Source organism: Halichoerus grypus, chromosome 1, assembly GCF_964656455.1.
Source record: "Halichoerus grypus chromosome 1, mHalGry1.hap1.1, whole genome shotgun sequence".
Taxonomy (NCBI): Eukaryota; Metazoa; Chordata; class Mammalia; order Carnivora; family Phocidae; genus Halichoerus; species Halichoerus grypus.
In genome coordinates, this window is record NC_135712.1 from 205731621 (window position 1) to 205752024 (window position 20404).

Here is a 20404-nt window from a genome sequence, read left to right on the forward strand (position 1 = left end):
CTTCAGTGGGGCGTGTAGATTAACTATAAACAAAAGAGCCTGCCTAGACTAGGAAGTTGCCATCAACAGCTGTTCGGTAACAACACCACCAGTAACAAACGTATACTGATTTTTATGATCTGTGCGGCTGCGCCCTCAGCTCTTGAAAATGGCAGTTAGCTTTCAGGAGAGGCGGGGGAGGTTGAAATCGACCAAACTGGTGTCATTTGAGAAGAAACGCAGGATCAACTTTGCCGGGTGTACTCTAAAGACAGCGAAGAATAATATTAATTACAACAGTACAGGAATTATTCGTCTCCCATTTGTACGATGCTTCACGCGGCTCGCAGCATCTCCACACTCAGGCACTTAATTTTTCTCAGCTTTAATTTTCTGTGGGGTCGGCCAAGTCATCTCCGTTGTTCCAGTAAGGCCAGGCTCAGAGAGGGAGAGGGGCTGGCCCAAGGGCACACAGCGGCCGAAAGGCCAAGGCCCGGCTGTGCACCCGAAGGGAGAAGCGGGGCAGCGGAGCCCACGTGGCTGCCGGGGGCACCTGGAGGCTGGCCCCCGCGTCTGGCCCAGACCTCCTCGGGGGGATGCGGGCCCCGGCCCAGCGGTACCAGAGTCCCGACGCTCTCCGGGGACGTTCGGACCTCTGGGGGCCCGGGGAGGCGCGGGAGGCGGGGGCTCGGAGGCGCGGCTCCAGGGCGGGGGCGGAGGCGGGACGCGGGTGAGGCCACCCACCTCGCCCAGCCCAGGATCCCCCTCCCTCCCCACCCGCGCCTTGCCCTTCCTCCCACGCGGCGGCAGAGCCTGGGCTCGGCGCGGGGGCGGCGCGGGGCATCCCGGAGGGGATCCCGCCCTCTCCCCCCGGCCGCCCCGCGCCCCCGCAGCCACGTGAGCGCAGGGCCAGCCCGGATCCCACCCGCTGCACAGCGCGTCCCGGCTCAGCGCCCGTGCCTCCGCCGTCCGGTCCCCGTGCCAGCGCGGCGCCATCCCTGGCGGGTCCCCGCTGCTCCGGCCGGGCGCTTCGCCGGGCTCCGGCACCTGCATCCGGGCGCAGCGCACAGGCCGAGGCGCGGGCAGGCCGCCCCCGCCACTCCGGGCGCAGGTGAGTGGGGACAGCGCGGCTCCGCTCGGCCACGGGCTCTGGGGTCGGGGCGGGCGGGATCCGAGGCGGGCTTGGCCCACCCTGGGGTCAGGCGGGTGGGGGGCCCCTGCGTCCGCGTTCCCAGCTCTCGGCCGCCTTTGTCTCAGCTGCCCCTCAGCATGGTCGCCGCCGCTCATCAGGTCGCCCTGGTGAGTTTCCTACCACCTTAGCTATTACCCGAGCTCTCACTGCCCGTCTCCCTCCTCCCCATCCCTCTGTCCGTGGCCTCAATTCGTGGGCAGGTTTCCATCTCTGTGCGTGACGCTTCCTCCATTTCCAGGGCTCGGTTCCGCTCCCTATCAGGGCGTTTATTTCTCCAACTCCGGCCAGACCTGATTGTGACCGAGACTTTGGCCACCGCGGCACCGGTGCTGGGTGGGAAGTTGTGTGTGGGGTGGTGGTGGTGGTGTGTGCGAGGGACGCTGAATTTATGAGTGGGCTTTCCTTCCTAAAGAGGTGTGTGGGCTGGATGTTTAAATGTGGGAAGGAATTTGAATGTCTGAAGTTTTGTGTCTGGAGTCCCAAGGTGTGTGTGTGTGTGTGTGTGTGTGTGTGGCAACACTACGGTCCTCTCTGTATGGAGTTTCATTTCGGAAGGGGAATTGTTCAGGGTCTGGAAGGGGTGTGTGGGCTTGTGTGTCTGAAGAGTTGTGTGTGTGTGGCTGTGTGTGCGGTTGTATTTGTGTCAGTTGCACACAAAGGTGTGTGAGGCTGTGTGTTTGAAGGTGTGTGTGATATGTGATGTATGTGATTTCTCTCCTCCCTTTCCTTCCCCCGCTCACTCCTCTGGCTAGCAGAGTGCTGAGATAAAATGTATAGGAAGCATACATTTGCTAACCAAGCTTGCTTCAGTTTTAGGATGTTAGGAGCCCTTCCTTTCTTTCCTTTGGCTCCAAGGGTGGGGTGGCCGGCACATCTCATCACATCTGAGAGTCTGGAGGTTGGGGGAACCAGGTGGGAGACACATCCTCAACTCCTGCAGAGACTGGGGACACTAGAAAGGGCCACTTCCCGAGCAGCAAGCCTCAGAAACAGCGTCAAGAGAATGCCTAGGACCAGGAGAGACTGGAAAAGAGAGAACCCAGGGTTCAGTGTTTGTCTCTACCCTCACCTGTGTGTCTGTTGGGTTTCTGCTTTTTACCAACCACAGTTGACATCTATTTTGTGCCCACCAGGCACTGTTCTAAGCGTCATGTGAATTGGGCCATCTAAGCCGCACAGAAAGTGACCAGCAAGGTGGAGGGAGATTTGAAATTAAGAGCTCAGGTATGCTCTTCTGTTAGGCCAGGGGCTAGCAAATTTTGTCAGTAAAGGGCCTGAGAGGTTGTATTGCGACCCATATAATCTCTGTCCCAACACCCCAGCTCAGCTGTTGTAGTATGAAAGTAGCCGTAGACAACACGTAAGAAATGAATGTGGCTCTGTGCCAATAAAACTATTTATAAAAGCAAGCAGTGGGCCGGACTTGGCCGTCGGACTACGGTTTGTCCATTCCTGCACTATTATGTGCTACTTCTTGTAAGGAAGGGAAAGGAAGGAGACAAAACTAGTTCTGGACCTTCTGTGCCTAGTTCGGATCTCAGCTGAACATTCCCTTGGGACCCACGGGTAATTCTGTGCTACTGCTTGGTGACTGGGAACATACATTCTGGAGAGAGGGAGGAATTAGGAGTTTCCTGTATAGTTTGTGGTCCCACGTCTGGGATTTTTCACAGCCAGGTGCGAAGCAGCACTATGGTTTCAAAGTGATGGACCCATTTGGAGCAGGACCCCAACTGGGGTTTGGCATTGACAATGGGGGCTTGGACCTGGAGGAAGCAGGCCCTGAAAAGTTGAGGCAGGTGTCCCATCCTTTGGATATGGGGGGATCAGAAAAGGGCAAGGAAGACAGTGACCCCAGAAAAGTCACTGCACAACCAGTGGTAGAAAAAAAAAATTCCAAGGATCTACCTATTGGTGGAACTGAGACGTCTCCCAGATTCCCAGACTCCCAGCCCCGACCTGGGTGAAGTTCAGCACAGGGACAATATTGACTGCCTGCCTTTGGCTTGGAGAGTTTTTTCTAAGAGCCAGATAAATCCAGTGTATTTGTCGGGAAACAACACACTCAAAAAGCAGAATTGGAAAGAGCTTAAGTTAAGGACTATTTACAAGGATGTGAGCAAAGTTAAGGGAAACCAGTAAGGTTGATGTAGTAACACTCAGGGACCAGCAAGAGTGGGGGTGGGGGGGAGGGGAAGGGACCAGGAGGGAGGCAGGGAGGGAGCAGGACAGGGCCAGAGCCTTGGCTGCAACAAAGGATTTTTTAGTTGAAACATATTTGACATATAACATTGTATAAGTTTAAGGTGTGTACCATGTTGCTTTGATACATTTATATATTGTAATACGGGTGTCATTGTAGCAATAGCACCTCTGTCCGTTCAGGGGAGCCAAGAACACCCAATGGGGAAAGGATAGTCTCTTCAACAGGTGTTGGGAAAACCGAATAACACATACGGAAAAATGAAATTGGTGACGAGCACTGGGTGTTATATGCAACTATTGAATCATTGAACACTACATCAAAAACTAATGATGTACTATAGAGTGGCTAACTGAACATAATAAAAAAAATGAAGTTGGACCCCTATCTTCCACTACTCAGAAAAATTAACTTGAAATGGATCTGAGCCTTAAACATAAGTCCTGATACCATAAAACCCCTAGAAGACAAAGTAGGGAAGAATTCTGCTCCTTGACATTGGTCTTGGCAATGATTTTTTGCATATAACACCAAAAGCATAAACAGAAGCAAAAATAAACAAGTGGGACCATTTCACACTAAAAACCCTCTGCACAGTAAAGGAAACAACAAAATGAAAAGGAACCTACAGAATGGGAGACATTTTTTGTAAACCATGTATCAGATAAGAGGTTAAAATCCTAAATATATAAAGAACTCCTACAACTCAATAACAACAACAACAACAACAACAATCTGATTAACAAATGGACAGAGGAACTCAATAGACATTTTTTCAGAGAAGACATCCAAATGGCCAATAGATACAGAGGATTGACAGGAGCTGTGGCCTTAGGCAGAGGAACACAACCACGGCCAAACAGGGGTGTGGCAGGAGGAATGCTTCTCCCATCGGCCGTTCTTCTGCTGCTTCCAGATAGACCAAAAAGGAGCCAGCAGGCAAGGGATCCTGGGTAATGCCACCCCTGGTGGTCAGCCGTTTGCCCCCCGAGTGAATCTACAGGGTCCACAGTATTCCCAGGATGCCTGGAATGTGGGCACTGTCACACTTTTTTTTTTTTTTTTTTTGTTGCTGTGAGATCATTGCAGGCCAGGCTGCCTATCATTCAAGAATAGGATGTCCAGGGGCGCCTGGGTGGCTCAGTCGTTAAGCGTCTGCCTTCGGCTCAGGTCATGATCCCAGGGTCCTGGGATCGAGCCCCACGTCGGGCTCCCTGCTCCGCGGGAGGCCTGCTTCTCCCTCTCCCACTCCCCCTGCTTGTGTTCCCTCTCTCACTGTGTCTCTCTCTGTCAAATAAAGAAATAAAATCTTTAAAAAAAAAAAAAAAAAGAATAGGATGTCCAGTGCCCAGGGCCCATGATACTTTTAGGGATCCACAGAAATGTTTTAACTTATTATTTTATTTTATTTTTTGTTTTCATTTTTTTTTTTAAATCAGAAGAAAGAACTACACTTTTAGATCAAAGAAAATGGTTGAATGTATAAGGTTAGGTGAAATTCACATAACAGAAACCCAACCATTTTAAAGTGGTGTCAGTGGCATTTAGTGCATTCTCAATGTTGTGCAACCATTCCCTCTATCTAGTTCCAAAATACTATATTCATTTTTATAACAATTCAGTTGTAAAAATATAATTTAATATTTTAATATATATATGTATATATTTTAATGGAGGAAGGAGTCCACAAAAATAAAAGTTCCTCTGGCCCATGAAAGTCACATTTCCAAGCTGCCTGATACATGTAAGGTGTTTAGTTGATAAAGGATAGGCAGGTTTTTATTTTTACATACATTTCATTTAATGTGTATTAAAATATAATTTGCATTTCAAGTAATGATCTTTTTTCCATTTAAGATATATATATATATATATTTATTTATTTATTTATTTGAGAGAGAGGGAATGAGAGACAGCAAGAGAGGGAAGAGGGTCAGAGGGAGAAGGAGACCCCCCGCTGAGCAGGGAGCCCGATGTGGGACTCGATCCCAGGACTCCAGGATCACGACCTGAGCCGAAGGCAGTCGCTTAACCAACTGAGCCACCCAGGCGCCCCCAAGATATATTTATTTAAATAAGTAAATAAGGTTACAGGAATGCGGTCAAATATAGAGGAGACACAAAAGTCTGCAGTTTGGGAAACACCCAGAGAGATTCTGAACATCACATTTCCCTTCAAAGATGGACCCTGAAGAGTCATTGGGGTCAAGGATTGTCACCATTTCCTTCCCAAGGGATCCCACCTCCAGCCGCTCCGCTTACCTGAGCACTCATGCAGGGCACTTGTATTTATTGGGTACTCACTGTTTACCAGGCACCTGCTGATTTTGTCGTTGTGGAAAGGCCACTTGTCAACACCACCAGGCCAAACAGCAAACCGTATTAATTTGGGGGGCTAAACCCAGGGTGCCTTGTCTGGGGCTCTGCATGTCCAGTTGGCGCTGAGCAAAGGCCGGCCAGTTTGGTTTGTGAGCTGGGACAGCCCCCAGTTGCTTGTGAGGATATGAAGTAAGGAGGGCTCTGGAGTCAGGAAATGGCAAGAGCGTCATGTCCGGGAACGGATTCTGGAGATCTGGACCCTTTTCTGCCAAGAGGCAACCCCTCAACCCCAAGCAGTGTTCTCAGGTGTCCCAGCACAGCCTCACCCCAACAGGTGGACATTGCCCCTCCCCTGTCTGGATTCTCGGAGTTCCTCGCCAGCTTCCTCCGCCCTTTCCCCTGTCCCCACAGCCGCCCTCTGTCTTGTCCCCTACCAGAAGGCCCCTCTGTCCCCCGCAGATAGACCATGAGCAGCCACGGGAACAGCCTGTTCCTGCGGGAGAGCGGCCAGCGGCTGGGCCGCGTGGGCTGGCTGCAGCGGCTGCAGGAGAGCCTGCAGCAGAGAGCGCTGCGCACGCGCCTGCGCCTACAAACCATGACCCGTGAGCACGTGCTGCGCTTCCTGCGCCGGAACGCCTTCATCCTGCTGACCGTCAGCGCTGTGGTCATTGGTGAGCTGGCTGGGGGGCGGGGACCCCGGAGAAATGCCCTGCACGCGCACATCGTCACTCCGCCCACTCACTCTCACCTGCAAGAGCACTTGCCACCACCCATCGGTGACCCGAACCACTCCACAGAGCCCTCCTTTTGGTCCTAGGGGTCAGCCTGGCCTTTGCCCTGCGCCCGTACCAGCTTACCTACCGCCAGATCAAGTACTTCTCTTTCCCCGGAGAGCTTCTCATGAGGATGCTGCAGATGCTGGTGCTGCCACTCATTGTCTCCAGCCTGGTCACAGGTGAGAGAGCCCAGGCCAGTGTTGGCCTCCGAGACCCATCCCGGAGCCCCAGCTCAAACCTGGAGCCAAAGCTATCGCAAGCATGGGATCACCTCCCTATCTTAGGACCTCAAACACGAAGCCTGCACCTAGCCCCGAGTTCTTGGCCAAAGCCCAGGTCTTCATCAGACCAGGTTCCAGATTCCATATGACATATGCCACTTATCTCAGTAACTCTACCATGCTTTTCAGTGTAGATAAAATACCAGCCTGCCAGGAGCTTACCATCATCCAAAGGTGAAAGAAAGGCTGTGATAGGGCAGCCAAGGAAGATAGAATGGCATCAATGGTCAGGGGGTGGGATGTGGATGAAGGTATTGGAGGTGACAGGATGGTGGGTGGGGGCTGGGGTAGAAATAGGGATGGGTTATGCAGAGGTCAGCAAATTTTTTTCTGTAAAGGGCCAGATAGTAAACATTTTCAACATTGGGGGCCATACCATTTTGGTTGTAACTACTCAGTTCTCCTATGGAACAGCTGCAGACTCATCTGTAAACAAATGGGTGTGGTTGTGTTCCAATAAAACTTTATTTACAAAAACAGGCAGAGGGCCAGATTTGGCACCTAAGTGGTTGATTTGCAATCTCCAGATTTGGGGACAGGGATGAAGATAAAGGCCTGAAAAAGTGGTTTCTTGGGTTGGGTTTCGCAGAAGCAGAACCTAAGATGGGGTTATTTGCACAAGTGTTATATCAAGGGATACTGTTCAAGAGAGACCCATGAGGAAGTGAGGGGAGCAAGATAAGGCAGGGAAAGAATCTAAGCAGAGATGTGGGTTCAGAAGAAAGCTGGCCTCTCAGCCTTATCCCATGGATAGCTCTGGAGCAGGAGTAATGCTACAGAATTGTTCTTCCCAACTCTGCCCTCACCCAAGTCAAAGGAGCTGGCCTTTTGAATCCCTGTACCAGGCAGCCTTTGGCTTTAGGTCTTCCATGGGGTATGTAGTGTTTAGATCATATATGTAGGTAAGCACTTAGCTCAGTACCCAGTCTAGAGTAAGCATTCACTTGTTGGCTGCCATTATCACGGTTGGTACTGTTGCTATTATTCTTAACTATTATCACCCAACGCAGCAGCTGAAGGGCAGGTGTGTTAGCCTGGTAAAGAGCTTTGGCTGGAGCACCAAAAGTATCTATCACAGATAGCGTACAGTGAGGTGGGCTGGAGGGAGATCTAATCTTGGGGTCAATAGCAGGATGAAGAGTGGAATGAAGGTGACGCCATTGGGTAACGTAGGCATAAATGGAAGATGGGGTGGGAGTTGAAAAGTTTGGCTTGAAGTAGAGGGAAGGTAGGTGAAGTGGGGCTTGGGATAAAGGATGGGGTGGAAGGTGTATATGGAAACTAGAATAGGAGTAGAAGAATGATGAGAGGGGTCAAAGGATGGCAGTGTGGGCGCTGGGGTGGGGCACAGAAGGAGGAGATGCTTGGTGGAATGCTTGTTGAGCTGGTGGTATGAGGGAAGTAGAGCTGATGGATGGGACAGTGGGTGGTGGGGTGCAGATGGCACTGCTCAGGGCTGCATCACCTGTCCTCCAGGTATGGCATCCCTGGATAACAAGGCAACAGGGCGGATGGGGATGCGGGCAGCTGTGTACTACATGGTGACCACGGTCATTGCTGTCTTCATTGGCATCCTCATGGTCACCATCATCCATCCTGGGAAGGGCTCCAAGGAGGGGCTGCACCGCGAAGGCCGCATTGAGACCATCCCCACAGCTGATGCCTTCATGGACCTGGTCAGGTGACGCCCTTTCTAATTTTGATGGGAACTCTGGCCCTAGATGCAAGAAGCCACACTCAAGGAGAGACAAAGGGGACAGGCTGACTCAGCCTGGAAATGCAACACCCAAGTTGAACCTAGTTTATTGGTACCCATTTTCTGCCCTGGAGCCTTGCACAAATTCTCTGAGAGTAGCTGACTCCTAGGGTACGATCTTTTGGCCCTTAGACTCTGGAAGTTTTAGCTGCATCTTGAGATGGGCTCAGAACAATGGTGTTTGATGTTCTCAAGCTCCATTGGAGGATGAATGATTCTTTTAAAGAAGCAAGATTTTGCCAGCCAGAATCAAGGCTTGCCAGGTTCTCCCCTAGTCATTGACTTGGGGGAAACCCAGATCTGAGGTCCACAAGTTATCTGTGTTTTTTGAGGCATCACTGACACATGTGTGTGAATTGAAGTCTGCGAGGTAGCATAGGGTTCTATGGAAGGGCTCAGAGAGGCCTGGATTTGAGGTCCATTGTACCCCTTATGAGCTGTGCAGCTTTGGGTAACTTCCATAAGTTCTCTGTGCATTGGTTTCTTTGTGCATAAAGTGGGGATCTCAGTAGTGCTCACTTCTAGAGTTATTGTAGTGTTTAGATCATATATGTAGGTAAGCACTTAGCTCAGTACCCGGTCTAGAGTAAGCATTCACTTGTTGGCTGCCATTATTATGGTTGGTACTGTTGCTATTATTCTTAACTATTATCACCCTGGACTCCTTCCCAAGGTCTAACCACCTCCCTTCCTCTGATGTTTTTCTGCAGAAATATGTTTCCGCCCAACCTGGTGGAGGCTTGCTTCAAACAGGTCAGGGGAAGTGCACAGTGTGGTCAAGGAGGTTTGGAGGGTGGGGGGAACTTGCTGCCAAGCGAGTGGTCCCGGGGTGAGGGATGGGAAGAAGGGCCCGCCAGAGCAATGGGCAGGGGTTTTTGGAAGAGTCTGGGAGAAAGAATGTACCTCGCATTGGTGGAATGATCAAGGGAGGATAACAGAAAAAGACTTAGGCCAAGAGCTGCCTGGGATGGTGCTGAAGGAGGAACCAGGGCATCTCGCCATAGATGGTTGAAGAGAGAGGCCCCCAAATATATTTGAGCAGGGAGCTTTGAAAAATGCAGAATCTATACTCATTCTGCCACGCATTGGTTGCTCACTCCTTCATTCATGTATTCCTTCACTTGTTCTTCTATGCATTGGTCAAGTCCTCTGAATAAGACTCTCCATGGGTGGCAACCAGGAGTTGGTGTTCTAAATAAACTTCTTCAGGAGATTCTGATGAATTGATTTTGGTCCCGATCTCTCCATATTTCAGTTCAAGACGCAGTATAGTACGAGGTTGGTAACCAGGACCATAGTGAGGACAGAGAATGGATCTGAGCCGGGCACCTCCATGCCTCCCCCATCCTCAATGGACAACGGAACTAGCCTCCTGGAAAATGTCACCTGGGCCTTGGGCACCCTGCAGGAGGTGCTGAGCTTCGAGGAGACTGTCCCTGTGCCTGGCTCAGCCAATGGCATCAATGCCCTGGGCCTCGTGGTCTTCTCTGTGGCCTTTGGGCTGGTCATCGGTGGTATGAAACACAAGGGCCGAGTCCTGCGGGATTTCTTCGACAGCCTCAATGAGGCTATTATGAGGATGGTGGGCATCATTATCTGGTAAGTGCTGGGCTTTGACAGGGCTGGCAGGTGACGGCACATGGGAAGGGTGGAGCCGGGACTGGGAAGTCAGGCTGTGGGGCAGCTGCTCAAGGGGCCATTGGGACCATTTGGCCAAAGTCATTCATTTATGTATTGGTTAATTTGCTCATTCATACATTCACTCATAAACTCATTCACAGACTCATCCACGCATTAATGAAGCCAGTGATTGATTGACTGATTGATTTATCCACCCTGCCATGTATTCATTCAAGCTCATTCTTTGGCCCACTCATTTATCTCTGCATTAGTTATTCCATTCACTCCCTCATGTATTCCCTGCATTCATTCACTTAATGGTGAATGGCCCACTCATTCATCTCCACATTAGTTATTCCATTCGCTCCCTCATGTATTCCCTGCATTCATTCACTTAACACACTCATTCATTCACTCACCCATTCATTTGTGTCTCATTTGCTCATTTTCTTATTCGTTTATCCACTCACTAGTTATTCCTTAGTTGATGCATGTGTGCATCCATTTTACCATTCTCTATTCTTTTACCAATTCCTTCACTCATTCAGCAGACATTTTTCTGGGCTAACTTTGTCTGGAACACAGGGATACACTGAATTCAATCCCTATCCCCAAAAAGCTTATGAAGTCTTGGAGGAGACAGACAGACACTAGATAAATGCAATACAAGGTGGAAGGTTCTAGAGCAAAGGGACATTCAAAAAGAGTTGGGAACTTGGAGAAGTGAGCAGCCAAGGGAGGGATATGCAGTGAACTCTGCCTGGGAAGGTGAAGAGGGAGTTATGGAAAAGGTCACCTCATAGTTGGGTCTTGAAAGGCAAGTGGGAACCCAATAGGATGGGAAGAGGAGAGAGGCCCTTCAAGCAGGGGGAAGAGAACATGCAAATCCTGCAAGAGCCTGAGTTGGCTGTAGAATGGTGGGGAGTTCAGGGAGGTGGGAGCACAGGGTAAGTTGGGAGTGGTGGTGCAAGATATTAACAAGACTGTCTAGTGCCAGACTGGGGGAGACTTTGTCCATAATCCCCAATAATTAGAAAGTTGTGTAGGGGGTTAGAGGCCAAGTTTAAAGCTTGGAAAAGCAGCTGAGTGGAATGTGAGGGGGGAGCTTATCAAAGATAGGCAAAAAGACTGACAAGATGGAAGCTCGACGGAATTGGAAACCATAAATTTATAGTGGTGTTATTGGCAGAGTTTATCCAGATGTGCTGGCTGGGTGAGTGTAGAAGGAAAGAAGCCCTGTGCGATTGACCTAGGGTTGAGGAATTTTGTGGGGGATGAAGAGGAAGGATGAAGATGAGGGAGCTGGGGAGGGGGTTCACAGAGCAGTCATAGAGGTAGGTCTAGACTGGGAGACAACTCAGCAACCTCCCATTGGGTCTCACCTTGAGCCCAGCTGAGCCCAGGGGAATACAGATGTGGCCAGAAAAGTGCCCCACATCCTCCTTCCCACCACCTCAGGGTGGGTCTCATCATTTCTGACCCAAGCTATTGTACCAATTTCCCAAGAGGTCCCTACCTCCTCCAATGCCTCTACCATGAGAACAACCAAGCGTAGACTTCAGTTTCTAAAGAGAGAGGAGTAAAAGCTGAAGCCTGGTGATGGGTGAAAGAAGGCACCACTGGCAGGAACTTGCAAGACTAAGATGCGCTGGTTTGTGGGGAGCACAGGTGAGCCCCTGATGAACTCACTTCTGTCTCCTCTCACTCGCCGCTGCAGCCACACTGGTCTGCTCTATGCTCCTTCAGCACTTATAGCTCATGCTTATTTCAGGGTCTTTGCACGGTGCCTGCAATGCTTCCCCCTCAGATAGATGTGTCCCTTCTCATCATGTAGGCCTCTGCATGAATGTCAGGGCTCCAGGGAGGCCCTCCCTGACCATGCATGCTGATGCAGCCCCACTCAGGGGCTCTGTTTTGCAGTTCTCACCACCCGAAGTTTTTAATTAGGCATTTCTATGTAAACTGCGTGTTTCCCCCATTAGAATGTAGGCGCCACAGGGGCAGGGACTGTGTGACTGGAGCAGAGTAAGTGCTCAAGAAAGTGGTTAAATAAGTAGATGATTTGATAAGATGAGTGGTTTGGGTTGTCTGGGGGAAATTCAGGTGAAATAGCTCAGGGCCGGTGAGTGAGTGAGAATATGCACTTACAGGAAAGAGAATAGGGGCATCGAGGTTACACATTTAGAGCAAACAGAGTTGGAGGTGGTGAATAAGGGAAGTTTGAAGGCCAGTGATAGGGAACGTCTGGGCCATGTCTAGGGAAAGAGTCCCGAAGACAGGGCCTATTTGGGGAGGGACTTGAATGGTGGAGTGGAGGGAAGAGAGACCTTATAAGATTGTATGCCCTGGAGTTGTAGGAACTTTTCCCTGCTGTTCTGGGTGTGAACTGTGGGTGAGCAGGAAGAGGCAGTGGGATATGTTTGTGGGGTCCGTCTCTGCTTGTCAGTGTGTGGGGAAGGTTGGGGCAGAGTAGGGTGCTGTATGGTGGGCGCTGTCTGGCTCCAGGGGCTTATATGGGTAAAGTCTTGGGAATGCCAGCTCTGAGCTCTAGGGGAAGTCATGAGGGAGCTCTGACAGGTGTCTGGCTTGGCCTAGGTACGCACCTGTGGGCATCCTGTTCCTGATCGCTGGGAAGATCCTAGAGATGGAGGACATGGCCGTCCTGGGGGGTCAGCTGGGCATGTACACCCTGACCGTCATTGTGGGCTTGTTCCTCCATGCTGGTGGTGTCCTGCCCCTCATCTACTTCCTCATCACCCACCGGAACCCCTTCCCCTTCATCGGGGGTATGCTGCAGGCCCTCATCACTGCCATGGGCACGTCTTCCAGGTATGGCTTCATCCCTCATCCCCGGTACTTTTCTGAGGTTCACTGTGGTTCACAGGCTCTCCTAGGAGTCCTGCCCCTCCTCCCCCTACTGAACCTTGTCTGAGCTGTGCGGTAATGTCAGTGGCTCGTGAAGGTCTGTAGGTCAGTTGACACCTGGGTGCCGATCTTTGTCCCGGGCTGGCTCTCCTGACCTGTTTTCCACATTTTCTTTTTCTCTGTTTTATATGGAGGAGAACCAGCTGCCAATTTTGAGGTTAGGACTAAGGTTCCAACATGCCCCATATTCTCTCATTTTCTAGCTCAGAGTCTCATTTCCCCTTGAGATGGTCTCTGGGAGCTCACTTGGCTTTTTTCTCCTTTTTTCTTTTTTTTTTTTGTGGTTTTATGGGGTTAATAAAGAGCTTCCCTTTTCGCCATCATCCAAATTCAAAACAGTTTGAGAAGTATCACAAGAGCCAACTGGATGGAAGAATAATATTATTGTTATTGCTCATAATGCTGCCTGGAGAATGTGCCTTTTGGTCTTTGGCCAATAGGATTGGTGCCATTGTAGCCCAGAATGAAACTCACCTGATCACCACAGGGCTGGATCCCCAGATGCCTTCTCTGTGGGGCCAGGCTTCTCACTGCATGACATCAAGCTGACCAGGCAGAGCACATGTTTCGTGGACAGGCCAACTCCAAGTGAGATGTCCACTCCTTCAACTAAACTCACCAATCAGGTTGCTCTTCCCCTGCTGGGGAGTGGTGGGGGGAGAGACCAGGAGGGTTAGTGTAGCTGAGGTTGCTCCCTGAGCTACAGGAATGGGGATTAGGGGTCCATGTAATACTTCTCTCTTAACCCTGAGGGTGTGGGAGGTCAGCAGACCCCTAGTCCCTTCTTTTCTGGGAGTGGAAAGGTCATTAGTGGCATGAACAAGTGTCTAGTAATTAGCCTTAAACTATTGGCTTTAAGTGGGTCAAAGAGACCTTCAACCTGGGGGACCACCATTGCTGTGTGCTTCTTGCATCATGAGGAGCCCTTCTTCCCTTGCACAGTTACCATCCTCTGAAATGTTATACACCCACCATCCTCCCTTGCTCTGGCTCCCACCTGGTCTCCCAGTGTTCTCAGCAGAATCCCTCCTTCGGTCCATGGCTGCTCCAGCCCCACCCTGCCACCCCCTGTTCTCAGCCTCCAGGGCTCTCTCCCCTAGCTCTGCAACACTACCCATCACCTTCCGCTGCTTGGAGGAGGGCCTGGGTGTGGACCGACGCATCACCAGGTTCGTGCTGCCCGTGGGGGCCACCGTCAACATGGACGGGACCGCCCTGTATGAGGCCCTGGCTGCCATCTTCATCGCCCAAGTCAACAACTATGAGCTTAACCTGGGCCAGATAACGACCATCAGGTGAGATGGTCTTGGGGGGGATCTGCCAGCAGGTGAGACCTAAGAAGTCATTAGCTTGGCTAGGGGTGGAGGAAACCTCAGCTTGAGGTCGAGGGAGGCTTTGAATGTTGGAGGGAGGATGTGGGAAGAGCCCAGCCTCCCATGCCAAAAGAGGCTAAAGGTAAGACTTTGCAACCTGAGGCTATCAGAAGCTGCCAGATGTTTCAGTCCCATCTTCTCTCACATGGTATGGTGGGAGATCCCTTTGCCCCGTGTTTTCCAAAGTATGGCTGGTGCGTCCTAAGAACCTGAGGCTCTTATAAGAAGGATGGATCCCTGGGTCTCATCACCCAGAGGTTCCAATGTGGTCATTATAAATATAACAGCAAATATCACCTCCTTCAGGTCTTTGCTCCAGTGTCACCTGCTCAGGGCAGTGTTCCCTGAATATTTTATTTAAAATTGCATGGTTTGGACTTTCACAGGCCTAACCATTTCTCTGTTGCACCATCTGCCTTAGTATATGTTTTAAGTCCTCATCTTCCTTATTCTCTGCCTCCCCTACTAGAATGTAAGCTCTGTTTGGGCAGGGTTTTCTTCTAAGGGAGTTTCTGCTAGGTGTCTAGCATGTAGTAGATGCTCAATAAATATGGGTTGAAAGAATACATTTATTGAAGGCTGCTTTTTATTTTCAGGCACTTAATTTAAGATGTCCCAGGGAACCACCTCTTCCCTTCTGTTGTGCCCTTTCTCACTCTCTTCCTCATCTTCTCCTTCCCACCTCCTGCCTCCCTGTGTTCTTTGTCCATGTACAGTATCACGGCGACAGCAGCCAGCATTGGGGCTGCTGGGATCCCCCAGGCAGGTCTGGTCACCATGGTCATTGTGCTCACATCGGTCGGCCTGCCCACTGAAGACATCACGCTGATCATAGCTGTGGACTGGTTCCTGTGAGTGTTCTTCAGACCCTGGTGCTATCTTTCCTCAAACCCCCTGTTTTCCTTGTGAGACCCCCAGCCTATGGGCCCTCATTCCAGCAAGGACACAGAGTTCTAGAATTTTAGAGTAGAAGGGGAGCCTTGGAGAGTACTCCAAACCATGGCCTGTAGATCCCAAATTCCATAGAGTTAACCTTGGGAAGTAGGATGGGGAGGAGATGAGCAAGGGGGGCTTTACATATGAGCCTGAACAGCTGTTGTACCTGCTTTATGGAGAAGTCACAAAAAGGCGATCTGTGGGACAGAGCTGGCGATCCGTGGGACGGATCCGTGGGACAGAGCTTGCAAGTTTTTGTTGTTGTTGGTTTATGTTTTTAATTCTCAACTTTGAAAAACAGGAGGTTTACATTAAAAAAATCTGGACTTTCCTTCCCATTTGGGAGCTGTCAGGTGGACCTGAGTCCCATTTAGACAGTCTCCAGTCTGGCCTGATTTACTCACGGTGGTTATCTTCCTCATCCTGTATGCTGTTCAGCCCACAACCCCTAATTTTCTCTATCAGATGTTTACATCCTTAAAAAGAAAGAATTGCATTGCTAAGATAACATGTGAGCCTATCAGAGTTGATCCAACCTGCATCTGTTAGGAGGGGAAGCTGAGGACATCAAAGGGGAGGCACCTGCTTGAGGTTATGTGGTCGTGGATAGAACATGAGTCCCAACACCCAGGCACAAGGAAACCCCACCCTGCTGCACCCTCTCCTCCATGAACTCTTCAAACCTCAGCTAACCGTGGCTTCTCTCTCCCCACCCTTCCCCAGTGACCGACTTCGCACAATGACCAATGTCCTGGGGGACTCTATTGGAGCAGCCGTCATTGAGCATTTGTCTCAGCGGGAGCTGGAGCTGCAGGAAGCCGAGCTCACCCTCCCCAGCCTGGGGAAGCCCTACAAGTCACTCATGGCACAAGAGAAGGGGGCGTCCAGGGGACGGGGAGGCAACGAGAGTGCCATGTGAGGGACCCCCAGCTCTGCCTCCCAGAGAGGAGGGAATGGGGCTGGGGTGGGGGCCTCCTAGGGAAGACCTGCTGCCCGAATGAGTGTGCACTGAACACACATGTTCTGTCTGGCTTGTTTGGTGGAAACCGAGATAAAGGAGCAGGAACGAAAGGATGTCGAAGGCCTCCATTTCTCTCTGAACGCATGGGGAGAACTTGTGGAGGGCAGTGAGCAAGGCGGGGAGGAAACTGGGACTGGGGGTAAGGGCAGCTTCAGGTCCCACAAGCTGAGGGGTCAGCTCATGTTATTTATTTTCTCAAAGAGCAGTGGAATTGAAGGAGGTAAAGGAAAACCACCATTTATTATAATAAAACAATGTTCATGACCTCTGTGTTGGGGGTCCCCAAGACCTTCAGTGATTTGCTAGAAGGACTCGTGGAACTCGGAAAAGCCGTAATGCTCACATTTATGACTTACTGCAGTGAAAGGATACAGATTAAAATCTGCAAGGACAAAAGTTGCCTGGAGCAGGGTCTAGAAGACACCAGATGTGGGCTTCCAATTGTCCCCTCTTTGTGGAATCCCATGGACGCCCTTAATTCTCTCAGCAATGATGTGTGACAACACGTATGAATACTGCCAGCCAAGGAAGCTCACCTGAGCCTTGGTGTCCAGGATTTTTATTGAGGGTCTGTCTTGTAGGCATGGAGTGCTTCACTATTCATTCTTCAGCCCCCACAGAAGTCAAATGAATATAGTATTGCCCAGGGCCCCAGGTGAACAAAAACAGTCATTCACCACATATTACATTGTCAGCCTAGACGACCTGGCATGGCTCAGGACCCCAGGTTACAAAGACACTTTTATCAGGGAGGATATTCCAAGGACTCGGATTATTTCCCAGGAGCCAGTCAAGGGCAAGTCCTTTCTCTGGAATATGCAGGCTTTGAGTACCCCTAGCTTTCCAAGTTAACCCTTTACTTCATACACCCATGGCTGGGAATAGAGGAAGCAGCTCACCATGGGGATGAGTAGCTGCATCTTGTAGTCCCAACTCTTGACCCCTGAAACCAGTTGGCTCAGATACCTGCATGCTGGCCCCAGGAAGCTCTGTGTCTCCTTACTACACAGGCAAGCCTAATGAACTAGGTGGGACATTAAATGAGACCTTAATAAAACCTTGGGGGAAAACACAAGTAAATAGAGAGTAACATGATTCCAGATGTCATGGGTATAACTCAACTCTATAACGCTTTTGTCCGGGAAACACAACATTAGCTTTTTCTTTTTTTTTTAATTAAAATTTAAAAAAAAATTTATTATGTTATGTTAATCACCATACATTACATCATTAGTTTTTGATGTAGTGTTCCATGATTCATTGTTTGTGTATAACACCCAGTACTCCATTCAATATGTGCCCTCCTTAATACCCGTCACCAGGCTAAACCATCCCCCACCCCCCTCCTCTCTAGAAGCCTCAGTTTGTTTCTTGGAGTCCATAGTCTCTCATGGTTCATTGCCCTCTCCGATTTCCCCCCCTTCATTTTTCCTTTCCTACTATCTTTTTTTTTTTTTAACTTACTATGTATTATTTGTTTCAGAGGTACAGGTCTGTGATTCATCAGTCTTAAACAATTCACAACAAACAGCTCACCATAAACATTAGCTTTTTCTAAATCAAATTAACTTCACTTGAGTGCCTACCTCTCTCAAGGGGGAAGGGACCTTCAAGTACAGGTATGTTTGGGGATGCCTCCTCCCCCATCATTTAGGATCCTAAGAGAACCCTTGGGCATAGGCAATTGAGAGAACTTGGAAGAAGGGATCCAAGAATTCTTTAACTTATTTGCAGTCACCGTGGAAACATTTGTGTCAGAGATTGGAAAAGTCCATGCAAAGGCAAGAAGCTTATAAAACATCCTACTCCACATTTGACTCTGGGGAGCTTTGCCTGGGATCCCAGTCTCAAACCAGAATTTCTGCCTCTAGCCCATAATCAATGGTCTGTGTCTGCAGAAAGCTTCTTGTGGGAGCAGGGTATATTAGTTTGCTAGGGCTGCCATGACAAAGTGCCATAGACTGGGTGGCTTAAACAAGGAATTTATTTTCTCAGTTTTGGAGGCAAATCTTTGACTTGATTCCATTCACATAACCTCAGAAAACATCTCTCTAAATGAGTTTGCAGGGCAACATTTCCCAGTTAGGCACACATCCTATCACCTTGATGATATCCATTAAACACATGAGATTTGATTTATTTTTTAAGAAATCCAAACCATCACTGAAGATTACTGAGAAAATAGCAGGTTCTATTAATATCAAGTTAAAATGACTAGTTACAAAATGAAAAAAGGAATCCATGGAACATGAAGAAAAATAGAGGGCAGGGAAGAACCAAGGCAACTCTTGCTTAGAAACATGTAAAATTTGGAAAAATAAAAATACTGCATGAAGGAAACTAAGATTTGTGGTCCTCAGTATTGTGTGCCTAGCTATTCAGGAGAATCCTGTAATGGTCCCAATGCTGAGAGGCACCACCCTCCTGAGGAGCGTGCCCAGGGCCCCCTTCATGTCCTTGTTCCTCAAGCTGTAGATGAAGGGGTTCAGCATGGGAGTGACAATGGTGTACATCACCGAGGCCACCAGACTCATCCTAGTGGATGAAGTTGCTGCAGAACTGAGGTAGACCCCAAGGCCTGTGCCATAGAACAAGGAGACCACCGAGAGGTGAGACCCACACCTGGAAAAGGCTTTGTACTTGTCCCTGGCTGATGAAATTCTCAGGATGGAGGAGAAAATCTGAGAGTAAGAAAAGAGAATCCCAGAGAGAGAAAAAACACCTGGGACAACAGTCACAAAATACATCACTAAGTTTAGGGTGTCAGAACAGGCAAGCTTCAGGACTTCGGGAAGATCACAAAAAAAGTGTGGGATTCCCATGTCTGTGCAGAAGGACAGCCTCAAGAGGGTCAAGGTTTCCAACAGGGAGCCCATGACACTGATGCACCAGGACCCCAGGGCCAGCAGCCCACAGAACTGGGGGTTCATGATGACCGAGTAATGCAGGGGCTGACAGATGGCCACAAAGAGGTCATAGGCCATCATGGTCAGGAGTAAATTGTACAGGCATCCAAACACAATGAAAAAAAATATCTGACTGAGACATCCTTCATATGTTATGGCTTTGCTGTGAGTCTGGATGTTCTGGAGCATCTTGGGGATGGTGGTGGAGGTGAAACAGATATCAGCAAAGGACAGGTTGGAGAGGAAGAAGTACATGGGCGTGTGGAGGTGGGAGTCTGAGCAGATGGCCAGGATGATGAGCAGGTTCCCAGTGAATGTGACCAGATACATGGACAGAAACAACCCAAAGAAGAAAGCCTTCAGGTCCAGGTCCTCTGTGAATCCCTGGAGGAGAAAATTCCCAACTCCTGTTTGGTTTCCTCTTTCCATGTGGCTACTGGGTTTGCCCAGAAGGAGGGGAAAAGCAAGACAAGATTAACTCCAAATAAGCATTCCCCAGAATGATAGAAATTTCCTTAATCCAAACCCAGGGGATTCATGAAGTCATTCATTTGACTAATGATTGGCTTTCTTTGCTGACAAATTGTGGTTACCATCGCTACCTGGAAAAATTGTCTCTAAGGTCAGTGGTTCTCAAATCGTGGTCCCTGACTAGCGTCATCAGCATCACCTGGAAACCTGTTGGAAATGCACATTTTCAGGCCCGCCTGACCTAATGAATCAGATGCTCTAGGTGTGGAGCCAGCACTCTGTGCCTTGATAGGCCCTCCTGGGGACTCTGATGCACATCCAAGTTTGAGGAGCTCTGCTCTATGCTTGTCTGCATCTCTACATAGTCATCCCTGATGTCTGCTCTTGCACTTTCTGCTCAGTGCTTGTGGGAATGGGGAATTCCCTAATGCCAGGCAGATCTTCTAATCTTTGAAAGGTTCTTTCATTGTACTGCCTTTCTGTAATTTCTATATCTTAGCTCGTCTGGACCTTGGGTGTTCCTTCTGCTAAAAAAATTACCAATATTATTATTTTTAATTATCATTTATATTTCATTTATATTATCTGTGTCCCTATACAAATTCAGCAAAAATGGAATTTATAAATATAGTGTCCTAGAGTTTCT

General features: G+C 49.5%; 2 protein-coding genes across 4 annotated transcripts; one reads left to right on the plus strand and one right to left on the minus strand.

Moving 5' to 3' along the window:
* The first annotated feature begins 875 nt into the window (after window positions 1-875).
* On the plus strand, window positions 876-16667 carry SLC1A6 (solute carrier family 1 member 6). 3 transcript variants are annotated; one of them, XM_078054395.1, is made up of 11 exons: window positions 887-1090; window positions 2305-2395; window positions 6153-6364; window positions 6511-6648; window positions 8227-8431; window positions 9217-9259; window positions 9762-10105; window positions 12722-12955; window positions 14152-14346; window positions 15141-15275; window positions 16084-16667. In XM_078054395.1, exons 3-11 carry the CDS (start codon window positions 6160-6162, stop codon window positions 16277-16279), a joined length of 1695 nt encoding a protein of 564 aa, XP_077910521.1. In that variant the 5' UTR covers window positions 887-1090; window positions 2305-2395; window positions 6153-6159; the 3' UTR covers window positions 16280-16667. The 3 variants fall into 3 exon arrangements, with proteins under 3 accessions (XP_077910524.1, XP_077910521.1, XP_035944974.1); XM_036089081.2 differs by lacking the exon at window positions 2305-2395; XM_078054398.1 differs by lacking the exons at window positions 2305-2395; window positions 14152-14346; window positions 15141-15275; window positions 16084-16667 and adding an exon at window positions 13539-14137 and having other exon boundaries at window positions 876-1090.
* A 2092-nt stretch (window positions 16668-18759) lies between these two features.
* Window positions 18760-20147, minus strand: OR7C2 (olfactory receptor family 7 subfamily C member 2). The gene has a single exon (XM_036089071.2). The coding sequence runs from the start codon at window positions 19714-19716 to the stop codon at window positions 18760-18762; it is 957 nt and encodes a 318-aa protein (XP_035944964.1). The 5' UTR covers window positions 19717-20147.
* Window positions 20148-20404: the final 257 nt, after the last annotated feature.

Excerpts from the sequence above, each read along its gene's own strand:
- SLC1A6 (XM_078054395.1), top strand. The coding sequence starts at position 6,160 with ATGAGCAGCCACGGGAACAGCCTGTTCCTGCGGGAGAGCGGCCAGCGG. Across the intron at positions 6,365-6,510 it reads CGTCAGCGCTGTGGTCATTG|GGGTCAGCCTGGCCTTTGCC; the intron begins GTGAGCTGGCTG and ends TTTTGGTCCTAG. Across the intron at positions 10,106-12,721 it reads ATGGTGGGCATCATTATCTG|GTACGCACCTGTGGGCATCC; the intron begins GTAAGTGCTGGG and ends GGCTTGGCCTAG.
- OR7C2 (XM_036089071.2), bottom strand. The coding sequence starts at position 19,716 with ATGGAAAGAGGAAACCAAACAGGAGTTGGGAATTTTCTCCTCCAGGGA.